Raw genomic sequence first — 17,460 nt, forward strand, 5'->3', positions numbered from 1 at the left:
TGTCATCAGTTTTACCTTTCTACTGATTTATTCTCTGCTCAACCTTGTCGCACGGTAGCTTGCATGTAGAAGCATCATGTGATCCATTTCGTTTGCAGCGAATGCAATGCAGATCTGCCTTTTCTGCTTGAGGATGTCTGCCCCCCCTGCCTCTGAAGTATCTTCCTCTTCCTCTTCGTCCACCTCTTCCTCTTGTAGAATCTTGAGCAGGATGCTTTTCTTTATGAGCAAGGCAAACAGTCTCTTCAGAAGATACAGGGACTGTTTTCTTTCCAAAAGCTTTCTCTCTTTCAGCAAACTTTTTCACAAGAGTGTCAAAGGTTATATCTTTAAGATTTCCATTTGCTTGTAAAGACTCAAGATAGTTAGAGTAGGTAGGATAGAGTGCTTTGAGAAAGGCAATAAGAGAGATATCCAGCTCAACCTTAGTGGATTTAATATCATGCACTATAGACTTTATTTCAGATGCAAGAGTAAGAGGATCATTATTTTTGAGTTCAAGAGTGAAGAGTTTGATCATGAGCTGAACAACTTCAAGTGCAGAATGTGTATCATAGAGTTCTTTTAGCTTTTGTAAAGCTTCAAAGGCAGTGGAATAGGATGAAATATGACGACTTACTTCCTCATTTACAGATGCTGCGATCAATGCAAAGGCTTTGCTGTTCTTGTTTTCCCAAATGGCGAGTTCTTTGTCTGATGTGGGCTGCACAGGGTCTTTGTCTTCTTCTCCGACACACACTCCTTTCCACAGCTCATTGTAGATAAGGGTGTGTTTTACCATCCGAGACCATTCAGAATAGTTCTCCTTGCCAGTGAGAACTATTCCGACCATTGAAATGATTGAATGCATTCTGTAAAAAAAATTATCTCTGCCAAAAACACTTCTGTTGAGAGAGAAAAAATCCTTATGTGATAGCCTTATGCATTTTATTTTCTTCTAACATTTCATCAGTATATCATGAGCATTTCTTATATCACCATTTCTTTATATCACTTCCATTATGTTTTAAGAAAAAACGAGGGCGCTCAAATATATATATCACTGCTAAAAAAAAAGGCATTCACTTCACTGTTTTATAAAAGGGCGCTCATATATATATATCACTGCTAAAAAAAAAGGCATTCACTTCACTGTTTTATAAAAGGGCGCTCATATATATCACTGTTTTGGAAAAAAAAAAGGGCATTCACTTCACAGTGCAGTGAAGATACCATTCCTCCACAGCGGCACAGCACTACTTTGTCAGAAACGCAGTCACCATTTCAATCTATAAAAAATGCAGTCTACAAATCCACGGTCACAGCACTACTTTGTCAGAAACGCAGTCACCATTTCAATCTATAAAAAACGCAGTCTACAGCACCAGTGTATATACCATTCAAAACTGCGCACTGAATGAACCATATCAGTCTTCAATAAAAAAAACGCAGAGAACTTAAGGCCTCTTTAAAAACTGAGGGATACCACGAGATGTTTTCAAGATGTGAATGTTCCGGCTTCTATACAAACAGGTTATGATATTTACCTTCGCCTCAATAGTTCTTACAATAAAACGATACCGTGCTCAAAGACCGTGCTCTTCATATCAGAAATCAAAAGAATCAGAAGACCGGGGCGGTGAATGCAGCGGCAGGGTCTGCTTATGCTGAATACGGTAATACAAAGGTCATTGTATCAGTATTTGGTCCACAGTGCTCGCGGATTGTCTACACTGAAGTAATACATTGCAAGCAAGATGAGGCCGATTTTGATCACACGCCCACCGATTTTCTGGTGCGAAGGATCACACGCCCACCGATTTTCTGGTGCGAAGGATCACACGCCCACTGTCTGGTATGGACACAACGGAGAGCGCCTTGGGACCTATCGAGGACACAACGGTGCTGTCTGGTGCTGTGATGTCTCAAGGGATTCTGCGTGATTGCAGCAGATACTCGAATGTCCACTGGCTACAGCATTCAACTCTTCATGAATAACGCAGAAGGGGAGATGAATAACGCAGAAGGGAATGAGAGCGAGTGCAGGCCGTAGGGCAATCAGTGATAGAAACGCTCAGGTGTTCAATATCAACAAAAAAACGCTCACATTCAGCAGCCCATTCCACGCTCACCGCACAGAGGCGCTCAGGTATGTCAGAGCAGGTATGTCAGAGGTAGCGCAAAGAGGGGCAGCGAATTGCCTGAATAAAATGCATGACAGAGGCAGCCTATTCAGGCTAGAGAGCGCAGAGGCAGAGGCATGAGTTACAGCTAATTTAAGGGACTGGGACCTGAGCTCTGATACCTTGTCAGGCCAGCGTAACTCCAGCAATTCATGAGCGCAAGACAAGACTTGTGTTTTTATTCATTAGAAAATTATTATTTATACAAATACAAAACAGATCAGTTCATCTTCTAGATGACTGTCCAGCTTCACCTCATCCGTTTCGGATTAGGTGTCAACAGAGAGGGTGGATACCTCAATACGCGGTATAGCTGAGAGGATGAGACAAATAAATTCCTCATGGTTTAGGTGGAGAGATCTAGTGGCATCCATGCTTGTTGATGGCCTAGTGATCCAATGAGGATTGCGACAAAGCCTATTTCCATTTATGAGGGTGAGGTGGTTTAGCCTTGGGAAGCCCCGGTTCGTTCTTTTGGTTTGATTCCCAAATTCATGCTTGGAATATGGCACGGGGATGATTCGCTAAAGAGAGATTTGGCTCAACCAATCTATGGTCGGGTGGAACGTGGTAGTCCCATATCGGGTTGGCTTTTTCATTCATTAATACGAGTTATTTTCCTTGGTATTTTATGTGTAAATGTATTGGATTCTATGTAGCATTTATGGTTGATGTATCCTCAGTATTTCTGTTGTTATATGCTAGTTATGAATGTGTGTATGACATTGAAAATATATGGCTCTCGTCATGTTTTTATTTTTAAATGAATGAGCAATGACTATATGACCCAATAGATGATAATATAGCTAATGTTACAAGGCGTCAATGATTCTTAATGATTCTCATATAAGTATGAGACCCATATGCTCAAATATATTGTTTAAACCTGTATAATGCATATTCGTGGCATGTTTGACAAAATCCCTATCATGGCTAGTAGGGGTCCAATCAATTTTATGTTCATTAATTTGCATTGGTATAATTTTTTCTATGTTTTATTTCAATTCTATAAATTCCATGAAGTTTTTGGCAGTGATTGGGTCGTATCCCTAAAATTTAGCATTAAATCTTGGATTGCCTCACATAGCACTGTCATAAGAATACTATGGTTGCACTCATGCAGGCTCATGGGAGAGAAAAGGGCTCTTAGTCACTTGGAGGGCTTAGCAAGAGAGCGATTGGGGCTCTAAGTCCTTGAATTGTTGAGTTCCCTCAAGAGTTGGTCACCTGGAAAGGTGGGTAGCTCCTGCAGATAAATGTGTGAGGAGGGTGTTACAATGCTAAATAGGGCATGAGAGCATGCAAGAACCGGAAATCTAAATCCACCAAGGCATATATCAATAATGTCCACTCTTGAAATCATCATATAAAATCAAATATTGAAATCAAATACTAATCTAACATGTTTAAATAAAGGATACTTTCATAATATGTCATAGAAACTAATCTTAATAGCATACAATGAATTTTAATTTAAGAACACAAATGACAAGGAGTAGGGTGATAAATACAATAAAAAGATGTCTGAAGGCATCAAATGTCTTCATTGAAATTCATCTTGAGTACCTACCTACTCACATGCAGATCCATAGGTTCTTTCTTTGATGGACCCTTTCCAATTTTAACTATCCTAGGACCTTGACTTTCCCTAATATTAACCTATTTGTGGCCATCAAATATGCCAAGTTGCTTCGTTTTTATTTTTCGATTACTAACTTGTTGAGGATTGACCTTGTTTATAACGAATAATCCATTTTTTATATATTTTTTATTTTTCTATATTTCTCTTTTCTTATTGGTTAGTTGTAATGGCAATAAGTATGTGGAAAAAATAATATTTCTTGAGTTGTTAATTAAGAAATAATCAAATATATTATTTATCAAAATTTTAAATCTAATATAGTATGATTTTTTTTATTATTTAAATCATATTTACTACTAAAAAGAGTTAAATTTAAACTAGCACAATAGTAAATAAAGAGCCAAAATAGCACCAAAATGTTACATCTTTATTACTAGAAAAAATTTCGCTTTGCCTTTTTAAGGGATAGCTTCACAAGCCTTATTTTATATTTGTTGATCCTCATCTTTAGATAGAGAAATTTATAATTTAAATTGGTAAGAATCACTATAAATATTAAATTAAAATTGCTTGAAAATCTCAAAACTTTAGTAATAAATTAAGTTTTATAAAAATAGATTTTTTTAATATAAATTAAATATCAATTAATTGTAAAAATAATTGTCTTAAATTTTTTAAATTTAGATTGAATTTCATAAACCATATTGAATTGTTAAATTTTATTTTTGAATAACTTATTATTAATAATATTTTATATTAAATTGAATGAGTTACACATTTTCGTGAAATTAAGAACTAACTAAATTATTTTACCTTTAATTATTTTTTCCTTGTGAGTGTTGAAATATTTTACTAGTTAAGTTAGAATGCATGTGAATGAGCTATCTAAGCAATAGAAAAATATTTATCATAGTTTTACAATCATAGTTTCAACCATACTAAACTTTCTAATTTTTAAAAATATCTTTGCAGTTTTTTAAAAATAAGTCATTTTGCATGCAATTATATATATATATATATATATATATATATATATATATATATATATATATATATATATATATATATATATATATATATATATATATATATATATATATAAGTTTGATATAAGTTCAATAATACATAATCTGTAATAAATGTTATTCATAAAAATAAACGTCATGATGATAACCATCTCACAAACATAAACATCATCTAAGATACACATTCAAATTCACTATCATCATCTAATTATATACACCTATAACACATATAAATTTCATTAGCTAGGAGATAAATCTAACAATCTAACACAACATCATCACCATGATCACATCTAAAAAACCACAAACATTGTAATATAACATCATCACCATGCACATCCTCAAATTATTATACATATAATGTCAAATAACTTCTCTCACATACACATCCATCTACAAGCACATTAAATGAAAATATCTAACATGACCTAATAATATACACTTCAACACTAACATATAAATTAAGTACATAAACATGAAAATAAAAAATGCACCATATAAAAATAATTACATTAAGTCAAATAATTGCAATCAAATATGAGATACAACAAAAGTAGTAGTGCCATCCTAGTCTACAACAGAAGATGATGGATGGTTAACTACTCGCTCAACATCTGTCAAAATATGAGGCGGAGGAGGAGGAAGTTGGTCTACGACAAAATATGATGGATGGTCAACTACTGCATCAACATTTGTTGAACTATGAGGTGGAGGAGGAGGTGGCTAGTCTGATATGTGAGGAGAAACATAAGGCACATCCTCTACCAGTAGCATATGATCATCAAGTGATTGAGGAGCATGTGTACTACCAAAAGGATCACTGACACCCTGACCATGATTCAATGCAGTAGTAATACCAAAAGAACCATGATCACCACCCTCATCATCATGATCTGATGTATCTGTCGTTGTAGACCTCACATTCCTCATTGCTTCTAGTAGCCTAATAGGTCCAATGATATGATGCATAAGGGACACACATCTTACGTGGATAGTCTCTGTAGAGATCCAAGAACTAAGCATCTGGGGTGATGTCTCGAGCCCTCGCATGGTGGACTCCCTTCTCAACTAAAACTCTATCCAATATGTTGCAGTAGTTTATTATGGGCCTCACCCATCTCCTCATCTTCTCCATCTAGTGGGGGAGGAGGCATGTCCCCATGGAATTTGTTGATTTCTACAAAATATATAGTACACATAAATAATTAGACGATTTCATTAAACAATTTAATAAAGCAAGTTAAACAATATGCTAGGATAAACTTTATTCTAATTAATTAAAGCATTAAAATGAAACTAGATTAATATAAAGAAAACACTAATATTACCTCTATCATTTGGAGGCTTAGCCGATGTGAAGAGGATTTTGGGAAACTATCTCCAATCAATACTCGTGAATGGAAATGACAACAAGAAAATGCATGGTCAAACTCACTATCCAGTAGCACCAGTGGCACAGAAAAAATCATGGTCGGATATTTTGGCAAACCCTTCTTAGTCATCATCTAGCCCAACATTCGCATCCGAGCCTCAGTCATCAACCTAGGAGAGCGGTGTCAAATGTAGGCCTCATCTCTGGAAACCTCTAAAAACATAAACAAAAAAACTCAACCAAAAGGGAAACTCTCCCTCCCATGTATCATCAGACGTAATCTATCTAAAGCCTTACAAAACTACCTCAAAAAAATGGTAGACCATCTAATACATCGTGACGCCTAAATAAAATAATCGACATAATACAAGAGAGGGAAACTAATGTACTTTCCATTATTGCTAAAGTGTGCAATGGTGGTGACTAATAACGAGAGGCATCTAACCTCGTGTGAAACAAAAGAATAAATCCACAATTATCCACAATGCACCTAAAAATTTGTTGGATGAACTACATGAGGCCCAACATATCTCTATGTTTATGCAAGCTGACTCTCTATTGGAATCGCATGGAGGACATGAGGGAACTAGGTAAAATCCTCCCTCTCATAGATAGTTTAGTGATAAAGTATATGTCCTCCTCAGAGGGCCTATACCACACCTCAGTACCCACATGAAAACCATGTACCGAAAATCTCCACAGACGTATCAGATGCACCAACAAGACAAAGTGTGCCTTCAAGGATGTAGTCTCCCATAGTACTTAAGGAGGCCTAAATTCCTCAAGAATGCTTGGGTCACTACGTTAATAGGGCAAGGGTATAAATCCTTCTTCCTCTCTTTGGCCTCCCATGGTCAGACCATATTGTATTGGTCTGCTATTTACTCCTGCTCTTGTTGTTGCCCCCTTTGTCGATGTCTCTTCTACATGATTGACATATAAAATACATCAACCTCACACATAAAATACAAATTTTTAATTAAATAAAAAATGTATTTATAAATTTGGAAACATAACTTTCAATCAAATAATTGAAAAACCCGAGTGCACCCAAAAAATAGTAGAGCACCGACTTCGGTTCGCTATCAAATACAACCGCACTGGAATCGGTGCACACATATGTATGACACACTGTTGTTGGTTCACATATAAATTTTCATGGCGATGTGTCTCACTTATGCACCAAGCTATATCTTTTAATATTATTTTTTCAATGCATTAGGTAAATAGAAACACAATAGGCATAACCTAAAAAATGTACACACTAACTTACAATTTATAGCTTTCCCTAAGTGTTTTCATTTACGAATAGTTTCGCAACAATAGTAGTTTGTTATTTTCACGCAATGAAGTGTGGTGCAGCCTATAAATTTATAGGGTGCCTAGTGATTCTCTTTAGAGGACGCCTGATGGCATTTTAATAAATTAACAATATGAGTGCTTTGTTAGAATATAGCACCGATTTTTATTTTTTTTTAATTTAAAAACTAAGCAGTGATCCTTCTAGGAATGCACCAAGGCATTTTAATACAAAAGGGAACCGATGCTACGGGTGTATATAGAACTGACAATTTTTAAAAGTTAACGTTTTTCCTGTGCTATCGACTATTCAAGTACTGGTGTGTTTTTTTATTTAACACACTGTGTTTTGTTATTTAAAAAAAAAAATTCACAGTGCATGATGCTCTATCTAGAATCAATGTTTGTATGGATAGTAAAGCACTGATACATTTGTATATAGTAGATGCACTGTCAAAAAACCATCCACTAAAACTCCTTCCCACTCACCTTTGGTAGTGACCTCTACTACAAACATCTACCCACTCACCTCCACTACAAACATATTTTTTGGGCTATCCTAGAAATAGGTCTTCTTGGTATATGTATAGGGGGAAAAGGGTACCATTATAATGAATAGTACATTGAAGGAATATAGTCTACTATAAAATGTAATATGACGATATTAATATCTAAGGATTAATAAGAAATTTGATATGCTTAACATGCTTTAATAAAAATATGGAAGAATATTTTTATAAAATAAACAATTCCTTTCTTAAATAAAAATAATAATTTGTTTAAAATAGTAACTAGTTTTACTTCCATAAAAGCTATCACCCTCTTTAACATTAACATTTAACATTTTTCCTCAAAATTAGGTATTGGATTTATAGTTCATCTCTTCATCATGTAGCTTGAAACTAGGTTGGCACTTGATTTTTAAGAGGAAATACAATCATAGAAATTCATTAGTGTACTATTTTTACTATTTACAAATAAGAAACAAAATATTTTTACGAGATCCTAGTATATAACATTCACATGTGATACGAATGTTGGGGGGTTTATATTCTAAGTTTGGATATCAAAGTCATAAATTCATATTTTTATGTAAAATAGAACTTGGTAGACATGTAATAAATTCATTAAAATATAATTAAAGTTGACTCATTCAATAAGGAACCTTATAAAAAGAAAAAAGAAGAGATTAAGATCAAGAAGGAGAGGTCCCAAAACTCGCTTCATTGCATCTAATAGTTCTTCTTAATGGAATAATTATTCTCCCTCTCTCTCTCTCTCTCTCTCTCTCTCTCTCTCTCTCTCTCTCCATATTTTTGTGATGTATTCATTTATTTCATTTTTATCAGTTTTCTTGTGATTAATTTCATGGCATATATGTATGTTTTTTCTCCTCCTGAGTCAACACTCAATCCTCCTAATTCTTAGGCCCCAAGATCTGGATCATTAGTATCATAGCACATTACCACTCAATGGGAAACATGGTTTGAAAAAAATTGGTTTCAAAGTATTGAAACAATATCCAACCTCCTTCTAGTATCTTTGAAGTCTGTTTGTTGGGCCATACACTATAAGAATCACAATTGATAAAAAATAATTATAGGTATTTCTAGCCTCGTACCTTCATTCTCCACTGTAGGAGAATCCTGACATGGATTCTATACATCCATTGGTCTGTGACACAGAGGTTCCATGACCTTTGTATCAACCCATGGTTCTGTACACACCATTGGTATCCTTTGTGTCTCTCTGCACTTTATGCTCTTACATTCATTTCTATTTGAAATGTCATTATATACCAAGTATCTTATATCAATGGAAAAGTTTCTTCAGTACCTAAAATGTATCTTTAAAGGAATTTGATTTAATCACATATAGTAAAGTTATCTACAAAGTTGTAGCAAGATATCTATTGCTAGAAAAAAAATGTGTCAACCTTTGATCTATGGCTACTACTTGTACAAACATTTTAGAATATTTGGTGGAAGTTAAATCCATACTATTCACTTAATAATTATTATAATTATTGATAATTGAATAAATTATAGAATCCTTATTCCAAAATAAACATGCTTATCTACCTAATTCAACAAACAAACAAATAATCATGACGCAAATATGTACATGAAAGCATTTAAAAAAGTAAACATCATAGATTCATTTTAACCCAAATATATAAAATGAAAGAATAAAATTTAGTAAGATATACTATTTTTATCATTTAGTATGGAAAAAATAATAACTAAAATGAAATTAAATGACACACAAATTAAAATTTAGAATGGATATACCCTAGTTGTAATTCTTTTATATAAATTAAGATACTCATAATATTTAATAAAATAAAAATTCTAATCATCAAATTCAAAAATATTAATATCCTTACCTTTGCATATAAAAATAATAATGTAGGAAAAATTAATTTATATGAATATCTTATTATTGACTTCATTAACAAGTACAAAGCATTGATACACTGAAAAATAGAGAATATGGAAATATTAAATTACAATCATAAAATTTAATAAATAGATGTAATGAGCCAAGAAATATAAAACAAAACAAAATTATTATATTACAAATATATTACGAAGAAATCAATAATATTAAGTTAATATTAATAATATCCTATTAATCGATATATGAAAGAAAACTAGTACTATTAAAATGTGAAAAACAAAGTTTATAGTTGTCCAACAAAGTTTATCTCCATTAAATATAAAATCAAAAATAGAAGGTTGTCTCAAACTATTGTTAACTAATTTATCAGAAAAAAACAAGTTTCACTAAACTATTTAACTACTAATTTCTAAAATATTAAAATAATCTTATACATTACTATTTAAATTTATAATTCCCTAAAAAAATACACATTTTTAAAGGTTAAATACAGTAAATCTACTTTTAAATAAATGCAAAAATTTGAAAAAAAAAAAAAACCAAAAAAAAAAAATAAAAAACTTAACAATATGCTATACTACACGTCAATGGCTGCAATTAAAAAATAAAATAACTTTAACAAAGAAAAACCCTAAATGATAAACATTGTTAAGGATATATTAAGCACTATTTGGAAACGAAGACTTCCATACATGATTTTTGGGAAACGAAGACTTCCATCAGTTTCTGTAACAGAGTACTCTTGTACCATTCTAAAATGGATCATTTATTGGCTTAATCTCATCGCACAAGCTCTGGATTTTTACACGCGAGACTATTTGTTTTGAATTATTGAATTAATAAAATAGTAAAAATCAATTGAATTTAAATGTATTTTAAAAATAATATTTTATTAATATAAAATTATTTTTTTAATAAATATTGCTTGAAAAATAGATATTGCTTCATTAAAAAGGTTAATGAATAATAAATTTAAAATTTAGAAATAAGAGAGATAAAATAAAATAAGCTTGCTAGCTTGTATTCAAAGGATGGATCTTTGTATTGGAAAGTAGTCTTTCCCATGAGAGGGTAAAGAAGGGCTGGCAGAATATACATTTATCGAACATCAAATTATAGATAAATTAGAGATGAAAATTAATGGTGAAGATACTAAAAAAAATATGTTTGAGATCAGTAGGATAAGTGGAGGAGGATGTATAGTCTATATGGAGTAGCTCAAGCGGCAAGGGCCGTGGAAATGAAGTCTCACCGAACCGGAAGTCTTGGGTTCAAATCTTGGGCTACCCCTCCCCGGTAGAAGGGTACATAATGGACATGTAAATCAGAGAGTCCCGCCCCAGCTTACAAAAAAAAAGGGGAGGAGGATGTATAATATTTTAGTGTATAAGATTGAATTAATAATTTTTTTTATTTTGTGAAGGAATTGAGAGTGAGAATTTATATGGGGTTGTTTCATTTTAAGGGATATTTAGGGTTAACTACATTTGAAATAATTTTGGTGATAATATTTTGTTATTATGTAGATTATTTTTATATTTAACATTAAATTTTATTTTAGATATAGTGTAACCTACTCTTTTCATTTTGTAACTTTTGAATAGTCCTAGACAATATTTAAGTCAATACTTTTACCATATAAGATATTAACATGACATATAAATTCTATAACAACCCTTATTTCCAATATAAGATATTAACATGACAGATAAATTCTATAACAACCCTTATTTCCAAGATATTAACCTGACAGATAAATTCGATAACAACCCTTATTTTCCTATTATAAATTTATCCATTATTTTTTAAAACAAAAAATCTGAAAAAAAAAACCTCTTAAAATAACTATTAATATCCATTATTATCAAAATCCTAAGTTAACAAAAATAAGAAACATGAACTTAAAAAAACAGGCTAGAAAGCATCCAGACATAAGAAACATGAACCTCATCTGCACATCTTATGCATACAAATTTGATGAGTAACATCAAACCCTCATCCGTCTACTTTATGAATAAAAGCTCGTAAGTAATGAACTGACTTAGTGTCAAAACGGGAAGGAAAACATGTAAAAAAGGTCTCCAGGTCAGATTTCTGGTAACATAATTCAGATACAAGATCACGGAATAAAACTGTCTTCAACAGTTAAGCAATTGACAAATTCAATGAAAAATGAAGGCTAATAACAACTGGTAGAAGGCTAATGAAGGCACGAAGAAAAAATGTTTCTCGAAGCTGATGAATTATCATTGCTTACCAGATAATCCAACTCCAGTTCTTCTAACCTTTTCTTAAGCGGCAATGAACACGCCATTGAAATCAATGTGTTCGCATCCAAATCATCCTTCGGAAACCCTCTCAAAAACAGTAGCAGATTCTCAAAGTGCAATTTTAACAGATCAGTCTGAAAGAATTTTAGCAGCGCCAAGGCCACTCCAAAAACTGCCCTCATCCCCTTGCAGAGAAAAACATCCCAAATGGGAACGACTAATGACAATGGCAAGTCTGCGGAGAATGCAGTCATTAACCAACTGCTTGCATACATCGCTGGCGTGATCATCTGTTCCTCAAAATGGTTAGCCAGTTGGGGTAGTTGCTCCCTCAGAAGCATTTCTAACTGAAAAAAGTATTGGTGGAGTAGAGGCAGACCTTCCAGATACACACCTCGCATTTGCTTGCCTTTGAGCAGTGCCACCATAACCCAAAAGGCTTCTTCCTCTTTCATGTAAAGCAGAAGCATTGCAGCTATGAAATTCATCCCTTGTGTATACCCCACCTCTGTGTCGTAAACTGAATACGCCTTCAACACATTGTAGAGAGACCGATGCCCCGGTCCATCTTTCCTTCCAAATAATTCCTGCGATGCAAAAGTACGAGGGATGTCTTTAGCGATAACTTTATCTGATTCTGTTTTCATCGAAAATTCATGGGAGAGGAGCAGCCCTGAGTAAATTCCTGGGTTTGCCACCAGAAGGTCCCGTCCGCCTGAATTGAACTGCCAAACGACACGTCGCGTTGAACTGTCAATGTCATGTGGCATAGGCCTTGTAACTTCAACAAACTCATCATTATCATCTTCAAACTTGGCACTCGCATGTTTTCTTTTGATTCCAGTAATTCTGACCAAAATATTACGAAAGAGGAGTGAATTTCGGCGCATTAATGAAAGTTAGTGGATGTTATATTGAAGAGAGACAAAGGTGCATAAGCTGACGATGATGAGCTGCTCTCATAAACAGATACTCTCATAAACAGATACTCTCACACAATAAGTCTGTCCCAGTGGATCAGATTGACACGATTCCCGTAAAACTCAGTGTTATTACAAAAAGAGATGCATATTTTGTGTTCCATTCGAACTTTATACGTAAGTTTTTATAGGTTATATGGTTGGAGAGACCACGACGTTTTAATTTACTAAACATGTAATTTTTTACTAATTTTAAATGTGGCGTTATTTTAATGTCGGTTTTAAAATAGACTGGATTTATTTTAATTTTGATTTGGATTTATTTTAATTTTGGATTTATTTTTTTTATTAAAAAAAAGAAATTTGATAATTTGGAATAAAAATAGATTTAAAATATTTTTACTTATTTTTTTTTTATATAATTATTATTGATTTTATTTGATTTTTTAAATTTTAGTTATTTTTTATACAAGTTAATCTAGTCAAAATGTTAAATACCAAATTATATTACAATATCTCCATTACTAAAAGAACACCATTAAATTTATTTAAGATCTACATTTATAAAATATTAAAAAAAATAATTAAGATGTAAATTTTTGTCATTTAATTTTGGAATATGTATATTTTGTTTGTATGTATTTTAAAAAAATACATATAAATTAAATTAATTCATCTAAATTTTTGATAAATCTAGATTTATTTTAAATAAATTTAAACTATTTTTTTAAAATATTATTGTATACTTATTTATATATATTTATATATATATATATATATATAAATAAATATAAAATATGATGTAATTAGATTTTTCTAATAATATATTATTTTCATTTGAAAAATATAGTATTTATTTTTCATTTTGGGATATAAAAAAATTAATTATTTAAATAAAAATAATAAAAAATATAAATTATTAAACAAATATATTTGTAATAAAATGATTTAAAAATATTTAACATGTTAATACACATATAATCGTTCATGATAATTCAAGCCCCAAGGGTTAGTTAGATTGGTCAAATAAGTGCCTAGGGTACACGTGGAAAAAAATGTTCATGATAATTCTTAGTTATTTCACTACATTCTCCTACTAAATGCATAAAAGCATGTATGTGTCTACTAACATAACTCAAAAGATGAAAATATACATGATTATGATTTACTAAGTAAATAAAATAAAATGGGATAACAGAATGATAAATTTGAGACTTTTGTAATCCATATTAATAAAGAGATTGTCTTTAGAATTAATCACATCATTGAATTTAGGTCAAAACATAATGATGTGATTAATATTAAACACAATCTCTTTAACCATAATAGAATCTCAAATAATTTAATAATAAAACTAAAGTTACTATAAATACCATATAAGTTGGATAGTTGTACATCAGTATAGTACAGTTCCTCTTTTTAGTAGTTATTTTGTTTAAATGAATTTCATCATAACGTCATTATTGATGTCATTTAAATTTTTAGATTTCATAGCTAATAAAAATATGGAAAATAAGTTTATTCTTATTGGAAAATTGAGTTTGCTAGCATTGATCCCCTTGAAATCTCTTTATTACAATTAGCTTATTTTGCATTGATTGAAACGAGATTGCAATGAGTCAGAATCAGGTTGACGTCGTCAAGTGGCATTATTCATGACTTTCTCCCCAATCAATTAACTTAGTGTTGGTACCATCCCATGGCCTCTTTTTTCCTCCTAAAACATATCATTTGCCTACTCCTTTCCATCATATATCTCTTAGATCCCTTGAAAATTGACTATTTAATAGTCCTATAGTTATTAAAATTCATTGAAATTGATTTAGGAGTTTTATGTTAAAGAATTAGGGATTTTTGGTAAAATGGCTACAGGAAGTTCCAACATCTTGTAATTGGTTCATTCTTTGACATGTGGCATGAAAGATAGGCTAGAGCGAAGGGTAGGGATGAAAAGTAGAATGTCCAAGCATGGACGAATACCTATCCTACAGGAGAATCGACCCTCCTACATGCGCGGTCAACGATGATCAAAGTATAGCATGTTGGCGACAAAGGCAGCAACAGCAAAGCATTCTAAATTGATTTAGTTTTGTTCCTTTTTGAAATCAGTTTAGGATAGAAACATTTTAAAAATATCGACATGATAAAAGCGGCAACAGCCATATCATGAATGTACATTCGTTTTCGGAATGTAAGGGTTGTAAAAACATATGTAAAGACAGTTCTAAGGAGTCAATGTTTGGTTATCATTGTATCGTTTGAAAACAGAGTTTAAAATTAATATCAAGAACACAGTTGCAGTCACGATCCTTGTCTTGTTGCGTTGATTTTATAATCGGTTGAACACAGTCCAGTATACCTCTGGAATGCGGATGGGCCTTGCGTTAAACTGGTATACTGTAATTTCCTTTTCATTTGCAACTTAGGGTATTGAATGATCTACACAGTAGTTAGAATTGGTTTTCGATTTCAATAGAATGCGTATGGTTTATGTTTATGATAGTGCTTGAGCAGTTCATCACTGAGATCGTGAATCATATCCTGTAAGGGATTCGATCCTTTGTTGTCTCTTAAAGCAATATCATGTACTCTGCTTTCATTTCAAAGTATGTTTATGATTTCCACATGTCTTTATCTTGCATGAATATTAGTGAATGCTGAGTATTTGCTGAACAGGGGTTTCAGGCATGGTGTCTCTGTAAGGAGATTGAAATCTTGGTTTGAAGTGATACACAGTATTTTAATTTGGTAAATGCATTGAGTGACAGTGTTGTAATTAAGTAGTTAGCTGAGTGACCTAAGTGATTGGGTGATAGGTAACATACCTCAATCTTCCGTAAAGAAGTCCTGTGACCTACCATCATAACCACTTAGCTAATAATCCTTTATGTCTATATACTTTAGACGCATGCCTCTAAGTCTACGCATCTTGGTCGATAATAAATATAGCCTAGTCTAGCACCCTAGACAGGACACTACATTTTGGCGCCGTTGCCGGGGAGGCGTACTTAAAGGATTTAAAAAAAATAAAAATAAATAAACAAAAACAAGCAAAGACATAGTTAGAAATCATGCTCATTTATGCCTAGATTTAGAGACAGTCAGGGTAGATTCGTAAAAACCCACCACCATCTAAAAACTAACCCATCATCATCAGGAGCGGACTCTTTAGGGAATACAACACCAGCTGAGGAAGTCATCCAAGCATTAGAAGAAAAACAAAAGTCAGGACAAAGACTTACTCTCATTGAAAGGAAAACTTTATTCACACATAAATCGCAGAAGAAGCACTTTCCTAGATCTTCCTCACAAGAAGAAAGTAGCACAGTCACCGAACAATCTTTCTTTAATCTCCTCTTTCAAACAAGTGACACCGACACAGAGAGACCTATTAGAATGGCTAAGGAAGGAGCTGGATCAGTACCACATCGAGGACAAATAAACGAAGAGGAGTCAACTTTTAAGTTTCCTATACATGAACCACAAGAAGATGATGAGATCAAAATGAAAAGCATACCCCCATCCGTGCTACCAAACTTTTATGGTATGGCTTCGGAATATCCAGACTCATTCTTGTTCGAGTTTGACCTTGTATGTCGAACATATGGCTATACAGATGATGCCCATAGACTTAGACTCTTCCCAGCGACATTAAAGGCATTAGCATTAAGATGGTTCATGAGGCTTGCTGAGCATGCTATAGTTGACTGGGATGGCATGAGAAGAATATTTCTAAGGAAATATCAGCCTTATTGTAGATCCAAAGATTCTAAAGATGATATCTTTAGAATGATTTAGCAAGAGGATGAAACCTTAGAGGAATACTTAGAACGGTTTGTCTACAACTTACAAAAATCCAAACACCGAACTATGCCTCTTGATCTGATCCGCACAATATTCTTGAAAGGTATCCGAGAGGAATACATGGATGATATTAACTTGATTGGCAAAGGTGACATTTCTTCCTTACCCTTTGAAGAAATCGCTGAGTTGTACGAAAAGTATTCAAGGAGCAAAGCTAAATGGGGAAAAGGAACCCTGTCATCCAAAGTCACAAAATCTGCCTCCGCAAGTGTCACAAGGGCTGAAATAGGGAATCTGTTAGAAGAGTTTAAAACAGATCTGTTAAGCACTCTAGGGAACCAAATTGAAACTTTAAAAGCTAAGAAGAAACAAGAAGATGAAGATCAGATAATGGCTATCTTCTGCTCAAAATGCCGGAAGAAACATGCATTAAAAGACTGCCCACTAGAAAACATCCAAGTTTGTGCTTTCTGTACTGAACATCATGATATGTTTAATTGTCCTAAAGTTAAGGTTTTGTAGAACTGTAATATGGCAGCCAATGCAGAGATGGAAAATGTGTATTACATGGGCACAAAAAGACCATGGCAGCCAAGGCCAACACCTCAAGGTATGTTTCCAAATCA

At 32.9% G+C, this 17,460-nt stretch overlaps 1 protein-coding gene across 1 annotated transcript; it reads right to left on the bottom strand.

Moving 5' to 3' along the window:
• Positions 1-2,107: 2,107 nt before the first annotated feature.
• Positions 2,108-12,880, bottom strand: LOC149196545 (uncharacterized). Its single transcript, XM_089408324.1, has 2 exons — positions 12,098-12,880; positions 2,108-2,284 (listed from the first exon to the last, which is right to left on the bottom strand). Exons 1-2 carry the CDS (start codon positions 12,878-12,880, stop codon positions 2,108-2,110), a joined length of 960 nt encoding a protein of 319 aa, XP_089264450.1.
• Between the last annotated feature and the right edge of the window lie 4,580 nt (positions 12,881-17,460).

The sequence above is a fragment of the Pinus tabuliformis genome, chromosome 2_2, assembly GCF_031772625.1.
Source record: "Pinus tabuliformis cultivar Carrire ecotype Pingquan chromosome 2_2, CPIR1, whole genome shotgun sequence".
Classification (NCBI taxonomy): domain Eukaryota; kingdom Viridiplantae; phylum Streptophyta; class Pinopsida; order Pinales; family Pinaceae; genus Pinus; species Pinus tabuliformis.

What these genes read in the sequence shown, in the direction of transcription:
- LOC149196545 (XM_089408324.1), bottom strand. Translation starts at nt 12,880, where the DNA reads ATGCCACATGACATTGACAGTTCAACGCGACGTGTCGTTTGGCAGTTC. An exon ending in AACTGGAGTTGGATTATCTG is followed by an intron (nt 2,285 to 12,097) that starts GTAAGCAATGAT and finishes TGGCCTGACAAG; the next exon opens with GTATCAGAGCTCAGGTCCCA.